The sequence below is a fragment of the Rhopilema esculentum genome, chromosome 14 (genome assembly GCF_057945365.1).
Source record: "Rhopilema esculentum isolate cy_ngs chromosome 14, ASM5794536v1, whole genome shotgun sequence".
Lineage (NCBI taxonomy): Eukaryota > Metazoa > Cnidaria > Scyphozoa > Rhizostomeae > Rhizostomatidae > Rhopilema > Rhopilema esculentum.
In genome coordinates, this window is record NC_142828.1 from 4,976,577 (window position 1) to 4,996,679 (window position 20,103).

Consider the following 20,103-nt stretch of genomic DNA (forward strand, 5'->3'; position numbering starts at 1 on the left):
AGTTCTTTGATTATATTTACCTTTTCTTTGCACGATTTTGATTACATTCACAAACTTATACATTTTGTTAATGTTTCTAACTTTTTACTTCATATTTTCTAGTAACTCTAGGAAAGGGGGTTGTGTATGCCAATATTGATAATTTTAAAGATATGCTATTCGAAGGTCAAATACAGTAAATATAGAAATGCTGTTTTCAGCCTCATATTCCTAAAAGTAAAATCTGAAGAATAATTTTGAGCCCTATATTGTTCACACTTCCAAATGATTTGAGCTCTTCTTCTTCGTTTATCGCCTAAGGTATTTTGAACCAATCAATACCATCCTCTCCATTTGCATACAATGAAGCAGACTTTGCCCTTAAACTTGCATAATATGCATTCACGTATTCTCTTCATGTTATTGCCTCCTAGTAGCTTAAAAATTGCTCATAAATTTCTATGCCAATGTGTTTACTTTATCATCTTTTGATCGAAATGCTTGAAACTTCCTTTAGTTAAAACTTATAAGAATTCTCTTGAATTTTCAAAACATTTGCAACCTGCAATTCTGGCTACAGCTGTTTATACAAATATCTATACATATGCTTGGTACCATGCATACCATGTATATAGTCCACCGTTTTATCCGATCCAACCCCCCCCCCCCCCCTCCTCACTGTCTCTACACTGTCTCTAAGGAATTGTCTGAAAATCTAAAAGAGGACCTCTTTACTGATATTTGATTTTTTATTACTTACTAATATATTTATTGCCAGATTTATTGATGTTTCAACTTTCTAGAAAATGATTCCATAACGGCGCCAAATCGAATATTGGGAAAGGAAGGTACTTTGGAATTTTTAAAATGTGCGCTCAACCTGATTTGTTGAAAATCAGTCTCTTTTGCGGCTTGATATTTATGTAAAAGTGACGTCATTTGAGATTAGATTTCTACAATCTACCCTCACTAACATCTGTGATTAGTGTGAATATTCCTAAGATACTAACATGCTATACAAATAACAACATAAGAGAAGAGACCGGATCAGTTTGTGTGACATTTCTGCTTGAGTACAGATTCCAAATAGCAATGGATGTGATAATGACGTATATACGCCTGCGCTAAATTACTAGAGCGCCATCACTCTTACCCACGATCTCCAATACAGTTTAGACAAGACGTGTGTCACATATTGTTGTTGCCACAGTAATTAAAATTGGGTATATTATAATCAACGAGTATGCCATTCTAAATTTCTAATGGTTTTTCCATAAAAGCCGTTCAAATTCAAGTTTACAATCTTATGTATATGTATGTATTAATTGTTCGTCAACCGTTTGTGAATATTAATCAAAACATGCTTCCATATCATCCCTTGCCAGGCAAAATAACTCTGTAGGATTAATCAAGATTCATTTTTTAAAGCAAAATACTATGAAAATTTTTAACACCATTTTGGCAAAACGTTGGTAAATTGTTGGTAAACCGTTGACCACGCTCTCACATTCTTAGCTGCCAATGAAAATGTGATGTTTGGGAGGCCTGTTGCTTTTCAGCGAGGTATTGTTGGCTTATCCGATGGTGTTATCGTGGCTAATTTCATCGTCTGTTTCTTTCAATATTTTAAAACTGCACAATGGGGCTTTGTTTTCTTTATTGTCTTCAATTGTTTTGAAAGCCAGTTATAGAAGAGATGTCAGGAGTAAGAATAAAGACAATAACCTTCTAACGCCCTGTCAAAAAAAATTCAACCTTAGCTTAGCACCTACAGGTGCAGCAACAATCCCTGCCAAAAGTTTTGAAACACTGACATCAGCTTCCAACGCCAAAATCAATCATGCCCCCTCTCCCCTACGGAACAATGTTGGTTTGCTATTAAAGGGGTTAGGATTTTAGGAAGAACTTTCTTTTGCGCTTCTTTTATGATATTTTTCTAGATTATCAACATTGTTTCAAGGGAAAGGGGTTTCGGAAATAGGAGTATCCAGGAAAAAAAGAAAAACATAAAAACACAACGCAAATTGCTTGATGTTCCAATTACTTTTGGCAATGGCTGAAGATATTTTGCAGTTTTTTTGCTTTTGCTTAAGGCATATCAAACATCTTGACCTAACGGGATATTTCTACGTAAAATGTTTAAAATTGATATTTTTTAAACATTAAACAAAATATCATAACATCTTTGCTTTTACAGTATCATAACAAAACTGCTTTCTTCAAATAATCAGGATTCAACGATCAAAATTTTATATCAATTTGTTTTCCGACTTCCTTTCGACTGTCCAGCCGGCTTGCAAAGAGAAACCTTGTATCGAGGGACATTTCACTCTTAGAAAACGAATACGAGATTTCCACCAGACCAAACGGATTTATACAGATTTTGTTATTATACAATAGAATTTTTACTAAAAGTATACAAGATTTCCACAGAGTGACTCGCCCTTCGCCTTCTATAGCAGAACTTCTGCAGATCTCTAATAGAGGATTGTAATCACCTTGAACCTTTAAGACATATTCATCTTCATCATGTCAAGAACCAAATAACAACGTTCCGTTCATATGTTGCCTTGGCCACTAATTTGAATTAGGTTTTTTCTATTTCTGCAATCACTCTCTGCAACTAGAAAATGTCAAAATTAAGCTATTTGTGGTAAATGAGAGGATTTAGAAATCACACCTATCTTATTGCAAAGACAATTGACAACTGTGAATAGAGGGCAGATGTCTGGTTGCGATGAAGAAAAGCAGCAGAGGGTGTGTCGTTTGCCACCGTCTCTTAATGATTTTATGGAAACATCTGCCGAGCAAAACAGGTTTGTCAACACAATCTCAAAGATCCGCTCTACAACTGGTATGTCATTGCCTGCAATGATTACTTAGAACACCAAACACCTTGAATTTTATTTCTTAACTTCTTCACCTCTTTTATCACTTTTGCACAAACCTCCTCATAGAAAACATATTTTCGTAGTCCTTGTAAAATCAAAGAGGTCACAAACTTTGCTTACAGGTTTGAAGTTTTATTTGAACTTCTCAGGTTTGCTCTCAGGTTTTAGGGGAGAGGGGGTTTGAAGTTTCATTCTTCGGACGATGACGATGTCCAAAAAAAGTTCATTACCACAAAGACAGCGAGATTTGAAATAACTGGCAGAAAATCCCTTATTTTTGACTCTTCATTTTTTCTAACATGTGTTTGTTTTAAGGGGTATGCGTAACAATCATTTTTAAAGCAAAATAAATTAAGCAAACAGTCTTCTATAGTTAGATTTTTGTTTGTACTATCCACATACACAACCCCACTCCCCCCCCCCCCCTTAAACTCCAAGATGCTTCAGACATCGGACTTCAGCCAACAAGAGAACAAGAGTCTCTGATGTAGAGGCTTATGGAACAGAACGTAACAGTTTCGAAAGAGGGGATTAACAAAAGGGTTAACAATAGGGTAACTTCATCCCGCCATAACGCCATCCCGAACCTGTTTGCCAGCATATCCAGTACCCGGCCGTTTCTTTTCTTTCAAATCCTGATCCAGCTTCATCTTGAATATCCCGTTTCCTGCTTGCCAGGAATGATGAGTAACTAAAAACATAGAGTGATGTCATTGAGAGAAAGTTACCCATTTCTTTTACCGAGCAAATTGTCAGACCTTAATTGTACATTTTATCTGCAAGGGGCACTTCATTTCTTCTAGTCAGCCACAATATTGCTGTACTTTGTGTCTTGGTCATTATTTCGAAGTAGCAAAAATAATAATAATAACAATAATAATAATAGCGGAAACTTTTCCATTTTCAATTCAATTAAAACTACAATTACAAACTTCACTATTACAAAGGTAATTTGCAATTGGCTAGCCTGGGTTTGCAAATCAAAAGACTATTACAAGCACAAACATAAGAAATTATCAACAACAAAAAAGGAAAAAATGAAGCAATGGAAACTTTTCATTTTGAATTCCTGTTAAAACTACAATTACAAATCTCACTATTACAAGGTAATTTGTAACTGGCTAGCCTGTGTTTACAAAATAAAAACTATTACATCGTAGTAATGAGAAAAAAAAAAAAAAATTGTTAAAAGGGGTGTAGCTCTGGATTAGTCCAAGTTTTGTTTCTACAGCAGAATATATAGTATGTGGTGCGAATGGAGATGCTTGTAAGTTTGGAGATGAGGTAGCGTTTCTGTTGATGATCAATGGACAAAGAGTCACACATGTCGATGAATGAGCTGCAGGAGTCGCCAAAAATACCAAGTGAACTGATGGAAAGATTGACAAACGAGACTGACTTAAACTGACGTTTTAAGTCAGATACGAGGGTGGCATATTTCCCTGACTTTCTGACAGCATTGCAGTTGAGATTTGTTTCAAAGCCTATGGTTAGCTCTAAAACGTACAGACAGTTTTCCTTAGTTTTGAGAAGTAAGTCAGGGCGTAGTTGATCTCCAGTTATGATAGAAGGGGAAAGAAAGCCTGGTAAATCTGCGTAGAGAGAAGACCCATTTATTGCTTGGAAGGAAGTGGCTAGAAAGTTTAATGCAGAATTATGACGCCAAGTATAGCGTCCTTGGTCAAGGTACACTTTGCATCCAGCAACAACGTGTAGAAGTGTTTCTGGAAGAAGACAGAATTCACAGTCAGATGTTTGACTAAGGTTCCATTTCAGCAGATTTTTACGAGTTGGAAGAGTGTTGTTAAGGTACTTGATGGTAAAGTTAAAGATGTTACTAGGCAAATTGCTTTGTGTACTTGACCAAATACCGTTCAGCTTTTCCAGTGAATGTTTCAGTAGGAAGGTAATTGTGGCTCCCTGAGATGTTAAGTTTTGGGAGAGACGTTCTTTGTTGTCTGATTTGACAGCCTTTAATACCTCTTTAGTATTACGATAGATGTCGTACTGTAGGTTCGTGCCATGACTGGTGTTTTTCCATAGGGTTTGAATGTCAATATTAGGAGAAGATTTTAGGGCATTGCGACAGACAGTTTGGCATTGCGTAAATTTGATAGAAGGCAGTTGTAGATTTAGGCCAAACTGATTTTTTGAGAGGATTATTCCACTCAATGTTGCAGAAACAGGAAGATCAAGCCACTGGCGAATGTAATTGGAAACAAGATTGTCTAGGTTTTGGACAACCCAGGTCTTTGGTAGATCTGCAACAGTAAAATGCCATGAAACTTTTGACAGAATATAACGATGGTATAATAGCAGTTTGTTTTTAGGATGGAGAGGTAAGTCGTCAATATCCTTCATAAGAGTAGAGAAAAGAGAAACGAGTTTAGATTTATGATCTTGGTTACTCATTTCAAAATCAAAGAAACGACCAAGATACTTAAAGGAATCGCCATTTTTGACAGCAGGCACTATTTGGTTACAGATGAAAAGTTTCGGTTGAAATTGGAGGGATCGCGTAGAGTGTTTCTTGACACCAAAGGTAACACATTTGTCAACCCTGACAATGAAGTTTGCCCATTGGCACCATCTGGTAAAGCAGTTTAATAAGAGTTGGTTCTCCTTTTCTCCACTGGTAACAACAGCAGCATCATCAGCAAACTGAAACCAGTGTACTGGCTGAAACATGCGGTCATTACCATCATGGGGGGAGAAACCAAGCTGCTTATATTTATCTGATTTGATGTATTGTATGAACGTGTTGAAGCAAAGGTTGAAAAGAAGGGGGCTGAGGCAGTCACCTTGCAATACGCCGCGGCGAACGGGAATTGCAGGGGTTTGGAATTTATCAGTTATGATACAGGTCTTAAAATCTAGATATAAGCTTGAGATCAATGATTGAATTTCCGAAGGTATATGATGATAAGCAAGAATAGCTGGTATCAGCTTGTGGTGAACTTCGCCAAAGGCGTTTTTAAGATCCAGCAAAGATACCACTAAAGATCGTTGCTTAATGCGAGCTTTATTTATTAAATGGCTCATCATTGCTGTGTGCTCTAATGTACCTGATACTTTTGAGGTGAAGCCTTTTTGGATTTGATGCTCGATGAAGCCATTGTGTTTCAGGAAAGTGAAGATGGAGTCACGTAAGCAAGAAGTGAATATTTTTAAGGGCACCGATTCTAAAGTGATTGGCCTGAAATTTGATGGATCGTCTGTGCTGTCTTTTTTGTGAATCAAGATAGTGGAGGCCTTTTTCCATTCGGATGGTACCTTACCTGAAAGCCAGACAACACGAATTATTTCAGTAAGAAAAGAACGAAGATAGGGGCTTCGTTTGAAACAGATGATGGATATCTTATCAAGAGGACAGGGAGAAGTAGAAGCTTTCATACGCCTTATGATAGAGGTAATGGTTATGTAACTAGGTGGCTCTAGATCAAATGAATAAGATGGTTCATTGAAAGTAGGGATCCATGAAGGAATGGTGAAATGTTTGTTAGGGGCGATGGCAGAAAATGTTTTGACAAAGTATTCGGTACATCCTGCAGCAGAAAAAGTTGGAAGAGCTGAAGTTTCATATTGTAGAGTGCGTTTGACGTAATTCCAGAAATTTTTGGAGATGTAACGGTCGTGGTTTGTTATATTGGAAGATTTAGAGGGTGAGATGTGTTTTTTGATTTTATTGCGAAGAAGGTTAGAGACATACTTGATTTCAGTTAAAGGAGCATTAGAATGTTTCAAAGTTCTGAGTTCTTTTTTCAAATTCTTGGCAGTGAAATTGGAGTATTTTTCCTTGAGATCTTCGTTGCAGCATTCGATTGTTCCACAGGTTTCTTTAAAGTAATTGTAGATGGTTTCGTTCATTAATTGGATAACACGATCAACCGTTGACGCATCGACAGAAATACTTGAAAAGACAGAGTGGAAATATTGGTTAGCTAACAGCCATTCCTGGTCAGATCTTGGAAGACGAATTCCAGGCTTGATTTCGAAATAATCAACAAGGGGAATATCGGTGTGACTGTCGTTATTCTCAAGGTCAGCATCGTTCACAACCTCAAACAATTGCTCTTCATCAAAGCCTTTAATGACTCTGCAGTTCCTTTGATGGATGCGGAGCCCCTTTATTCCTTTGCATGACTTGCCGCAAGAACACTTTACACAGCTTTCGTTGTTAATGGCTGCATCGCGATTTCCGGAGTCAATGAGCGGAATGTTAATGCTCCCACTGGGACCAGTATGATTGGTTTGAACCCTTCGCTTGCAACGCCATGCATGCCGGCCTAACGAGCTAAAATCCTTTTCACAAAACGAACAAATCACGAATAAAATCAAAAGATAAACGATAGACGAGCGAATCATTGTATTTCCAGAGTCCTCGAACTGTTATGCATCGATTTGTAGTAATAATAATAATAATAATAATAATAATAATAATAATAATACAAACCTTAATACAGGATCAAGCACTCAAACCTTTCTGCTGTTTTCAATGTGTGTTCTGATTAACATAAAAAGAAAATAAACTATCAAGCCCTATCAAAGTATGTATAAAAAAATGTGAAAAAATTACAGCATATTTTTAACCCTCATATATTACATATCTATACAAAATAAGGAAGTTGAAGTAAATTTTTGCTTAAGTCGCTGTTCATAGGCATCGTATTACTCGGTTTTTCGTATACCAACAGGCAGTTCATTGTTAATTTTTGCTCCCATAAAATGAAAGGATTTTTTGCAAATTCTGTTTTAATTTTTGGCAGCTTTACTGAGCATTATTTGTTGCTTGTTTGAATTTTATGATAATTTATTTCCAAGTGTTCTTGTAAAGCATCACAAATATATTTATGTCATAACACTTGCGTACAGGCTTGCATGCACCGATGTTATTAGCATTTGTAACTGACTCATTGTCTCATTCGTTTGCATTCAGTGTCAGTCATTTCAAGAGAATGCGAAAGTAGGCAGAATAAGTGAGCGATAAATCGCCTTCGCAGCCACCGCATCAAGATAATTTCCGAGCTTATACTAGCCTCAGTCTACTTGATGCTTGTTTAAAACAGTTCACAAAATGGCGACTGAGATTTAAAGAGTTTCAACCCTCTAATGTTATGGTTTATCTGTTGCACACCTTCGGTGCGTTGCATAGATGTTGAAGCCAGGGGCTTGATCCCCTCTCCATTTTCCCAAAAGTTTAGGTATCTCCATATTGTAGGTAAAGTACCTCTTTCAATCAAATAGAAGCCCTTTTGTAAAAATATGACCCTTTTCTTTAAGAAAACAGGTCAAAAAATTTCCTTATTTTAGAAAAAAGTACTACCTTTGCTAAATAGCCGCCCTTGCCAAATAAACGCCCCGAAATAAAGGAAAATTTGCAATAAGCGCCCACTGCTTGAATAAGCACCCCCTAAACAAACGGGGCGCTGATTTTAATCAGACGGGGCGCTTATTTTAATTTAGCAAAAAGAACACATTATATTGTCAACGTGTATTTCAATATACATAAAAGCAAGAAATCATTATATATTGGTCGTTTAATGGTCTTGGTATCCTTATAAGCCAACGCAAAAAAAGGGTTCCTTTTAATCTTCAAAATTTCTGCAGAGAGAACAGTGGCAACCCCTTAAATCGTCAGTCAAGGCTGACAAAATTTGCTGGAACGACAAGTCCAACTTCGCGTTTTCTCGGTCCGATAACCACAGCTAAAACAAAGTTTCCTCCTTTGTTTTTCATAAAATAATCTATGAGATGAAACTGTGCTTTAAACCCAGCAACTTTAAACCCAGCAACTGAGTTATGGTTCAGAAGACTCTTATTCATTGTTCAAAGAAAGCAGCCTTGCAAAGCTCGAAGGGAGATTTCAGAAAGCCAATAGTCAATCTTAAGCGTAAAAGATGTTGACCTGTTTGAAATTTTGGAAAACCATCTTGCAATAGCAGGGTCTGGATTTCTAATGATTGATTCAGACCATGAAGAGGATGAAGAAATTAACATTTAATAGGACCTTTCATTTTTTTCATCGAGTGTTTATTACGTTTGTTATAATCTTCTTCAGAAAAATTACTGAAAAACACTGGAAATAGATTTTCTCCCTTACATGATATGAGCAAAAATTAATAAGTGCCCCTGCAGAATTAACCGCTCCTGTCGAATAAGCGCCCCCTGTTTGGCTGTTTTCCAAATAAGCGCCCCGGGAAAAGATGTGCTTTTGTTTTAATAAAAAGAATTATCAAATCCAAATAAGGAAGAAGATAAATGGCAAAATAGTGCTATTTAATGATTCAAAAACAAGAGTAGATAGCCTTGATCTTCTTGTAGAAATATCAGGCAACAGAGATATTCGTGAAAAAACTGAAATGCTATAAAAGACAGATCATGCTTACACAATTATCAACATGATCTGAATACTCTGGCTTCAGACCAGACAAATCATAGTCAATGGACAAACACAATGACAATAAACTTGACTGCTTGTATGATCGCGGCCACTTATATGGATTCCTGGCATATCACAATTTTACCCTCTTTGAAACTTGTTTGCGAGTTGCAACCCAAATCTGTAGTATCGTTAAATTAGAAAGCACCAAACTTAGAAAAAATGTAGATGCTAACGACATAGGAACTTGGGATTTTGAAAGAAGGCTCAACCAAATCTGATAGGTTTCATCATAGTTGGTTTCATGTACAATAACAAAATTTTTGGGAACTCGTAACAGAAAAGATCCATTATCATATATTGATCCATTGTCAAATATTAAAGATTAAATGCTTTTCTATAGTAATATTTTCATCTCAAATCTTGAGCCATACCTAGTAAAATTAAGCATTATCGATCCACTTCTTCCTGGACCACCTTCCCCAGGTACAAACGTCCATTCCCTGACTATGGCAAGACCAAAACCTTGGTTACCCCTTTCAGTGGCGGATTTAAGGGGGGGGGGAACTAGGGGCCATTTCTCCTCTCTCGACAAGTCTGGCGCCCCTATTTGGAAATTGTGCGCCCCTTTTGAAGAATGAGAATCAGGTGAAAAAGATTCTGAGACCGATAGGTTAATTTGCTTCAAGGATTACCTCAAAGTTCTGTTGTTTATTCGGAAAATGGGTAGAAAATTGTTCAAATGCGCTTGGCTGCAAAATGTTGGTTTAATTCCACTTCATACACTTTTATGCATAAAAATTGATAGCAAAAGCAAGCTAAACAAAACGCCTAAAAATGCTAAAAATGCCGAAAATAGTTAAAAATGCCTAAAATAAACTTAACAAAGATAAAAAACAAAACAGATTTTATGATGTGTATATATAAGAATGAATTCAAAGCAGGTTGAATTACGAGATTTATTCACCCTAACCATCTAGACTGCTAATGTGGCCCAAAATAAAGCCTTTGAATCTAGAAAAATACACAAGTGCAAAACATTTCTATGACCAAATAGGTAATAAATTTTCAAATTATCATCATCGATGAAATTTTCTGAATTGACCGCAAGCAGTAACTGTATCTAAGAAGTCATTAAGCACTGATTTATCTTACACCTAATAAGAATTTTTATGCGCAATAAATTTTATAGCCATTTAGGTGGATCGTGTTGGCTCTTGCCGATCGCAAAGGTCGTTACCTTCCAAATAAAGTGATAACAGTAATTTGCTACAATATCACACAATGTGGTGATAAGCTCTTTACCTTCTATTAATACGCAATCTCGAAAATCCTTTGAATTGAAGAAGGGTTATTAAGAGAGGAAAGCCATTAATGTTTCGTTTTTGTAGATCATTAACAACTTTTCTTAAAGTACCGTGGGAATGGGCCACGTAAGCAGGATATTGTTTGCCATATACAATACTGTTTCACTTTACGTTTAATGCCTCTACGAGGGGTCGAAGTTTGTCTAAACCGAGAGGCGATTCACTCTTGCAAATAGCGTACGAGATTTTGCCTAAACAAAAGGATTTCTGGGGATTTTCAGATAAAACAATAGGATTTTCACAAAAGGTGTACGAGATTTTCTTAGAGTGATTTGCCGCTCGGTCTAAACGACTTTTTAAGCACAGGGGATGACTAAGCGATACTAAATCTGAGTTTAAGTTTCTATCTGAAGAAAGTATCAATGGACAAAGCTATATCAAAGTAGCTCGATTCAAGAGAATGCTTAAACTTATTCCAAAAACATTGCAAGGGGCTAGTAACCTCTTAGAAGAAGCTAGCCCCTTCCAACTCCAAGATGACTCAGAAATTTTGTATCGATAATGGAGTATTTTTATTAGCAAAACATAGATAATTGTGTTCAAACAGAGAACCCTGAAAATTCGCTGTTCTTGTCCCCAGGGATGCAGTTGCCCCTTTGCCCAAGAAAACTTTAGCATTATCATTGTATTGCCTTTTGGCTCTGCGCTATGTTGCTCCTCCCTCGCAGCTCTTCCGCTGTCACGGCTCATCCCGCCAACAGAAAATCCCAATTTCCGATAGTGATCTGGTAAAACAATTTTTTGATAGCGAACAGCTTTCCTTAGCTGATCCTACTCCCACAATACAACCTCTTTGCTGTTATGAACAGTATCAAAAGGAAACTTGACAAAATTAGTCATTTCTTGCATTTTCTAAAAGATAATCTTTTGGTGGTGCAAAACTTGGCTTTGGCTTTGAAAATGGCCACTACCCAAAGATTGGAGAATAGAATAAAACAACATGTTCCTTCTAGTATTAGAAACAAAACATATCCCCAAAGAGAACAGCCACCTCGGTCTTGCAGATCTAAAAGTACATACAACTAAAACCTGCGATTCTGCTATTATATCGCGCAGCATTTACTGGAAAACCCAGATTTTGCAAAAAACTATAACGGCGACTGGTTTCGTATCATGTGTAAAGCCCGATCGTCATTCCATCTAGCAGTTTTGGAATCTATCTACATTAGCAGGAAAAAATCGCTATTGGGTAGACAAAAGGAGTTCATTTTCACCTCCATTGGCAACATTCTCAATAGGCAAGCTGCGCTGATTAGGTAACTTCAGCAGTCATGTGCTCGCGTTTCTGATTGGCCTATTTCGATCCACAACTGGGTATATATATTTCCTAGCGTAGCTTTAGTTTATTCAAATGTTTGTTTTTATCAAAGCCATTTTCCAAAAGCCTTTATACATTGTCTTGTTTTGCATACTTCTTAGCTCCGAATTTTTGCCCATGGGCAAATAAATATAATGTATGGCGTCATTCAAAATCGATCCCCTATGTTCCCCTGTGTAATAAGGTTTGTCAATGAATGTTTTTGTGTGTGTTGTATTTCAAACGAATAACCGGCATGAAAATCACTGGAATCCACCTAATTGTGGCTACTTATCAAAGTTTGATTTCATGTCTTGGAATATTGCTTGATGAAGATAACTGCTTGATGATGGAAACTGCTTGAGAAGCTTCTAGATCATGGGCATTTGTAGAATAGATGCCATTTCTGTCATCTCCGCTAGACGGTAGAAAGCGGAAATTCTTTCTAAGCTGAATTTTACTTGACTATCCTATTTTGCAAAGCGAAGCCAATTGCCATTCCTTAATGACGGGGTTCCTGAATATTTATGCTAAGTATGTTTGAGAAGCTGTCCGGCAGTGCAAAAATTATTGGTAAGAGCTCACGAAAAATATTTTGCGTCCAAATTAAAACACTTCAATAAAAAATTGTAATATAAATGAAAATTGAATGACACGCTTAATCGAAGTCCAATCTTGAACCTTCCTGATATCGTTTTAAAAGATTTATAGAAAAAATTTTGCAGACAGGTGTCGGGGCATCGATTGTATTGAGAAAGGTGGTGCTTTATAAGTGGATACCAGTCTCAGCGGAAAAAATCTCGAGAGGGGTTGTGAGCATAGACGTAGAAACCAGGGAAGCACAAGGGCATCTGCCTCCCCCCTCCACTTTTGAGAAACAGAAGTAAAATACCTATTTGTAGCTCACGGAGGTGCCCCTTACATGCATTCAAATAGCTTCCAACAGTTTTGAAAATGCCTAGGAAGCTACGTCTATGGTTGTTGATGAACATGATCGAAACAATTTAGACCTCCATAGTGATTTTGGCGATTAACCCCAGCCTCCTTTTGAAACCAAGAGAGTGATTGTGAGGTGCTATGAAAGAAGCATAATATTTTAAAAGCTCACCCTAAAGTATTTAAAAAATAGAAGTAAAAATTGCTGACTTTTTGTCCTCACCCCTCTAAGCCTCGAAAGAAATAGATCCCCTCTTAAAGTCGCAGTCTGCAACTTGATACTTTAAAAAACACCGCGATTATTCAAAGACACATAGCAGTTCAACGAATACTGTTTCTTGTTGTTACTATGCAACTTGTTTTCTTGTGTTTTTCTAAAAATTAATGCAATATTCTGTTCTGTTATATTGCTGACATAGTGAATGTTTTAACTATATCATTTTTATATCATAGTTCCGTTATGTTACAGAAATTATTGATTTAGAATAAGGGCCATCCCAGCCTAGATAAAAATAATTTTGACAGGAGAGATAAAGATGGAGATCTAAAAACCCTTTCGAAAGTCCTTGGAAGACCTTAAACTGCTCTTTTGGAAAAAATAACTGTTTCCAGTCAAAAGGATCGACACTGCACCGCCTCTCCCATAAAACAATGTTGGTTGTAGAGTTAAATATCATAGTTATCTGACCTGATTCAATCGGACCACATCGAGGCATTCAACCTTGCATAAAGCAACATTGTTCATGGGGGGGGGGGAGGGGGAATGTAGTATGAAATATCAAAAAAATTAGTCCAATGTACCAAGACTTTTAGCGAGCATTGTACGTTAGAGTGTAGAAAATAACTGTAGTAGCATTTCAGCTGTTTACCTGTCTCCAGTGAAAACGGAAACATGTCAATTTTGGAGAGATGCAAGTAGAAAGGGGAACAATGTCGCAGAAAAGGGACATTTTTTCAAAGAGTTAACCTCTTAGAAAATACAGAAGTTAACAAAAGTTAGGGGGCACGTGTCCCTGGTGCATCCCCAGTCCCAACGACCTTGGGTGTATCTATATATTTAAGGTTTTAGTTATATGGGTACATAGTTATGCTGTCGAAAAAAGTAATTGATTAAAAATGCGAAAGTTTCGGTGAAGTTTCATTTCCTGATTTCGATCTTTGCATGGGCATGTTTGTTGTTGAGGTATGCACTTTGCAGTTCCGTATGCTAATTCGGTATATTTTAGTCCATACTGTCATGGTTTCGATTCGATGCTTGTTTTTTATTGCTGCTTCAGCAAAAACACTGCTGCTACCGCAAACTATATTATTTGTTGGGGGTAATCTATATTGCACATCTATAACAAGAAATATATTATTTGTTAGGGTAATATATGGTGCGCGTGATTTCTCAAGGAAGCCAAAAGACTTTTGTTTTTAAGATTACCCATCATTGATCCCACGCAACTTTGTGCATTTTCATGATGGCCTTTAAAAATACACCCACTAGGACTTCACTGTTGCTGCTTGCTGTTTACTGCTTAATATTTTGAAAAATAGAATTAGGTGTAATCTTGAAAATGTTAATTCCAAAACTTAATTTACCGGCCCTCGCATATGTTTGGATTGTATTAAACCATCATTAAAAACAAGAGAATGCCCTCCTAGAAGGATCATAGGAGGTTGTCGCCTTTTCTTAGTTTCGGTTTAATGTACTTGTGATATCACAGTACCATTTTTTAAATTTATACCTAATCAGAAGATATTTTCCTTCACGTACAGTCAATACCACCGATCATTTACACTCACTCCGCTTAAAGTCACACTGCTGGCTACCGTCACAATAAATTTTTACCTCAACACGCAAACTATTCAATCTAGTTTACAGTCATACCCTACTTAGAGCCCCATCTTCACAGCCATACCCCAGTTCCTGCCCCAACGTCACAGCTATACCCCCATTTGCTGCTCCAATTTTACAGCCACACCCCTCATGCTGCCTCAACTTTACAGCCATACCCCATGTGCTGCCTCAACTTTTCAGCCATACTCCAGTTCCTGCCCCAACTTCACAGCCATACCCCACCCCATATGCTGCTCTAACTTCACAGTCTTACCCCACTTGCTGCCCCAACTTTACAGCCATACCTCACTTACTGACGCTGCTAATAATACCAAAAACACCAAGCAATCAGCAGCTTTGTGGTTCATATGACTTCAAGGGTAAAATGGCTTGCAAGTTGCAACGTAGGTAATACAAAGCACAGATTTCACAGCTATATAGAATAGAGCCCTTTGAAATGAATATGTAGCTATGTATGGGACTTTAAGCCGAGGAATTGTCAAAGTTGTTCCTTCAAATCGCGTGTTACAGTTGTGTGCTTCAATGGATTCGCTATTGTAATTTAACGACTTTTAATATTGGTGCAGTGAGTAGTGATGCTAACCTATTTTACATCAACATTGCATTTATTAGTTGGTTTCATTCCTGTTTTTGTCCCAATTTAACCATTGGTTATAAATGATGAATAAAATTCGCGAGCTTGTGACGGACGCTCCACATTGAACCAAAGACGGTTTGCGTCAAATCTAGAGGCTGTTTGAAATTTCGAATCTGAAACTTGCTAGAGGTAGAGCAGTGCTAAAGTTTTCGTGATTAAAAAGGGGCCCCAACCTCATGTAGGCCCTGTTGCTTGATCACGACCTTAACCACATTAGAGTACTGTTAATTTGGGGGTGTGGTTAATTAAGCTGTAGTAAGACTACGTAAACGGCTTACTAATATTTGTTCATTTAACAAAATGATGTGTGCTGAAAGAACCAAAATGGCTATCTCTGCAACCACCTGTAATTTGGAAATCACTGAAAGAGCTTGAATTGAGTTAGTGATCTTTCAAGTAGAACTGTTGAAAATTTTCGATATGGTCTCACTGGACGTCTCCCTTTATAACTTCGAACTTCTGCCCAGCGAATCATAAAAATCATTCTCACCTTTCCCGGCAAATGACTCCAGAACGTGCGGTTGCCAGCCACGCTTTCTTACAATCTCGTAATAAAACATCTCAATTTCTGTTTACAATTTGTGGACAATTGCTATGACTCCAAGCATAAGACTGTCGTTGAGAAAGAAATTTTTACAAGGGACATTACATTGTTGCTACAGAAAATGGCTCATTTTAGCATTGAATGAATGAGCCATTTGTAGCAGTAAGCTCACCCTTGGTAAAAAAACTCTATAACTGTATATAGGAGCCACATTTATCAAGATCTATAACGTAATGCCTGAAAGTTTTTTCTGATTGCTAAATACTAACTTGCTTTGTCAAAGAAACGATTTTTATTCCACTATGAAAGTGTTGGTTGCATATGAGATAAAATAGGAAATAGCATGCAGCATTCTAGTTTCATGTGTCTGTCAAGAAGTACATGTCATTTCTTGAATTGTCAATGCTGACTTAGGAAAATGCTTTTGAACATGTTCCCGAACGAGGAAATCCATGACTGGGAAATAGTTTCCCAATTAGGTAATGCAATATGTTTTTTATATGTTTTCATGGTGACTGAAAACGTCCTTATTGACTTTGTCGTCGCAAATGCAGCTGATATAGATAATTAAGGGAAAGAAGTTAAAAACCTAAACTTGGTACTTCTACTTTTGAGTCGGGGGTTGCGTTAACATCTACACTATCCGTAACGTTGGATCCATGAAATAATTTTGACCTATGCAAACTGAAAAGGTTTATCAGCCTGACCATATAAAACACATTGGGTTTGTTCCATAGAGTTTATCTCTATGGTTTGTTCATAAAATTCAAAGGAGACTGTATGTTGCTCCAAGACTAATTTAAGAACGGGGCGTGGCAGTTCTTACACCTCCACAGAACTCTGTGTCAAGGTTGGTTTTCCGGGCTGTCCGAAACATGAAAGTGTAAAGTCCACAGGAAAAGGGCCCGGAATACTCCCCCTTCGCTGTCTGGCTTAAAACTCTACACTATCCACGTGTATAAACCGACGTGCACTGTTTCAAACTGGTACAAATTTTTGTGGTAATCAAAAAGGCATAATTTACAATTGATGATACAGAAAGAATTCATTTTAACCGTTGCGGACAGCAATAGTCTCTGTTCGCCCAACAAATGTGTATTCTTTGATGGTCGTTACAGATCAGATCAGATCAGATCTTGGCCCCCGCAGGTTGATTTCTATTGCAATTGGTCTATGTGTTAATCTCTTCCCCCATGACTACAGTTTGTTTATTTCTTGCTGTTTGCGAAACAGATTACTGTTTGTTCCAGTCAAATTACGTAATGCCTTTTTTAATGCCTGATGTTTTTCATTCACATTAACCAATTAAAACAGAATTGTACTTCAGTAAAAGCTCTATTGTTTCATGCATATGATAATTAAGTTATTGTTTCGCTGATCATTATATAAGGCGACTGCTTGAATTTGCTAGGCACAGAGGACTCGACCAACTTAGAGAGTGAGTGATCAACTATTCAGCAATAGACTTTTCAAAGCTTTCAAAATTACAGAAGTAATACTAGAACCATGCATTTTGGAAACAAGGTAAGCTGCTTTACCTACAGTCTTTTTTTGTTATAGCTCTAACTATTATTCGAACTTTGCTTTCAACTATGAAAATCATTTACTTTTTTATAAGAATACTTTACATTTTGTCGTCGAGCATGAATATGTTTTCAAAGTATTCTATATTCCAAGTCTGAAATGGTTTCAGGGGAACATCGACCATTCTCGGTAAGAAACCAGGCTTTTTGAAAAAACGAGATAATTTAGCGATTATCTGTTATGAGCATCGCAAAACAGGTAACTGCTGAAAAATGATGCATAAGCGAGTCCAGGCTGAACAATTTCCTTTGGATGATTCTTAAAATTGGATGATTCTGAGTATCGATCTAATAGATAAAGAGGGTAGTTCGGCAGTCATACTAAAATTTGCATCCCTATTTTGAAGTTAACGTGTTTTCCTACTTAAATAAACGTGTGACATAAGGAGCGTTTTTCAGAATAATGATTCCTTTATCGACAATTCACCTCTTTTTAATCAAGTGTCTTTTAATAATAAAGACCCGTGGACGTGTTTCCAAATGCAATACATCAGATGAGCTTCAGTTTCAATTCTATCCGTCGTATTGACAAAACCCCAGTGACAAAAAGCGACCGAATTAAAGATCTACTCAAATAAAAGATACATAGAATTTAACCCACTTCGCGTAAAAGACAATGTGTTTTTCAATTAGTTATGCAATTTTCTTTTCCCTATAAAATGTTGTTAAGTCCATTGATGACAATGTTGAGGCATGTTTTCAATTGTCGGTTTCTTACAATTAGAGAGCGTGTTTGGGCGAATAAAGAAATTCTCGCAAGGCAACCGGTTCTATTCAGAAAACTAAGGAAACATTAGTCGACTTTTTTTATTTTTTTGTCAAACTGTCATCATCTACTATGATTCATGACCTCGCTAAATGCAAGTTGAACGGCACGTTTGTGGGCAGTGTGGCTGTGAATAGTTCATTCCTTAGTCAATTTGTAAGAAACATGATACAAGTTTCAGTACGTATCACACTCTTTTTAAAAGAACAATTTAATAAGAACATGAGCCATAAAAGTGGTCAAAGGTTAAAAATAAATTAAAAACAATCTGAGGCTTAGCTACTGTAAAATGTAATTTTAATTAACATTTCATCTAAAAATACGAGGACCTTTCGCAACCTGGGGTGCTTTTTCGGTGAATTTTAAAACTCGTCGACAAATAAATGTCTTACTATTGTTTCTTTGACTTCGACCTGGGTTTCTTCTGTCAACGTGGTATATAATTGGTATGTGCAGGCCCTTGAAAGAAATAGGCAACAGACGTCGTAAGATATGTTCCGAAAATGACGTACCGAAAAGCACGCATATTAGGTTTAAGGTTGGAAATCTTTTTTTTTTTTTATATCACTTAAAAACTCTAAATAATACATAGTACAACTACTGTGCCTATCCTGGTGGGAATAGACACTGGGTCATCGGAGTTCCCTCCAAAGACGGGCACTTACAATTTGAATTTAATATTTAAAGAAAGAAAAGCCAACAAAACAAAGAAAACAAACAAAGAAAGTTGGAAATCTATTCATCGGACAAGTCATACAGGTTCAAAAATCAAAGGAAGGGGGCCCGTGGAGCGAGACCTGGAAATTTATTCACTTATATTTTGCCCTGCATTTTGCCTTAAGACAAATCAGAGTGGTTAAAACTGTAATTCCTTGCTACTGTTTTGTTTTTATCCATTCAAACATTTAAGCTTCAGGGAACTCGGGTCGGCCATGTTGTAGCGATGTCTTCTTTTTTGGAGCTTTTTTTAAAATTTCTTCTTTACCTATACACAGAGTCCAGAAAAGTTGTTAACCTTCCTCCAGACAAAAACTTCCCAGAAGGCAAACTTTTCTCACAAAACAATAGAAAATGGACATGGCTTTGGTGTGTCATAGGAGCTTCTATTGTTTTTTCATGGACCTTCCTCCGGTCAATGGCCGTGCGATCCTGACTCTGCCCATCCACCTCCTTACCATGCATCAACTTAAAACTGACATCCAGCAGCACAACTGCCATTTTTTTGTAAAAACAACTACTTTCTGCTTGAAACTCGTTTTTAACGGTAGCAATGCAGTTTGGAAGAATACGATTCGCACATAGGCCGCAACACCCAAATAAGGGGAAAAATAAAAAAGCGCGGTTTATACGCGGCTTTTACAGTACTGTATCGCCAAGTAAGGCTGACAAAAAGTGGAAACCAGGTTCTATTTCTATTATCTAAAACATGCTCAACCCGTTCCGAGGAGGTTGTGCTGATTCATTTTGAATGGGCTGCGTTCCTACCGCCCAAAAGAGGTCCGTTCTTTATGAGTTTAACGTACCAGTGTGATTCTGGCTACGTAAGGCACACAACCAACAAGTTGGGGGAAAGAATATAACTAAAATGTAAAGCATAACATATAAAAAAAGAACAATTCAACCTGAATGAAAAGCTTCCTCAGACTTTCTGATTTAAAACAACAACCAAAATTTGTGTTTCTGTTATCAGGTAGCAATTTCTAGAATATCAAAATTGTGCCAAAACTGTCATGGCGATACGCTTTGGGTAATTGATAGAGCCCGGTCGTTCTTCCATCTTGCTGTTTTAGAGCCATCTACATAGAATTGAAAAAGAGCCAAAGGTGTAGTGCTAGGAGTACCCAGAGGGGCTGAGCCCCCTTTGTTAATGACAAAACATAA

General features: G+C 37.1%; 1 protein-coding gene across 1 annotated transcript in view; it reads left to right on the forward strand.

Moving 5' to 3' along the window:
- The window catches only part of LOC135696224 (uncharacterized), a 35,426-nt gene that overhangs the window by 12,662 nt on the left and 2,661 nt on the right, over positions 1–20,103 (forward strand). Inside the window, exon 2 of the mRNA XM_065215542.2 lies at positions 17,285–17,397. Coding sequence (XP_065071614.1) covers positions 17,380–17,397 — 18 coding nt within the window. The 5' untranslated portion in view covers positions 17,285–17,379. The remainder of the gene's footprint in view (positions 1–17,284; positions 17,398–20,103) is intronic.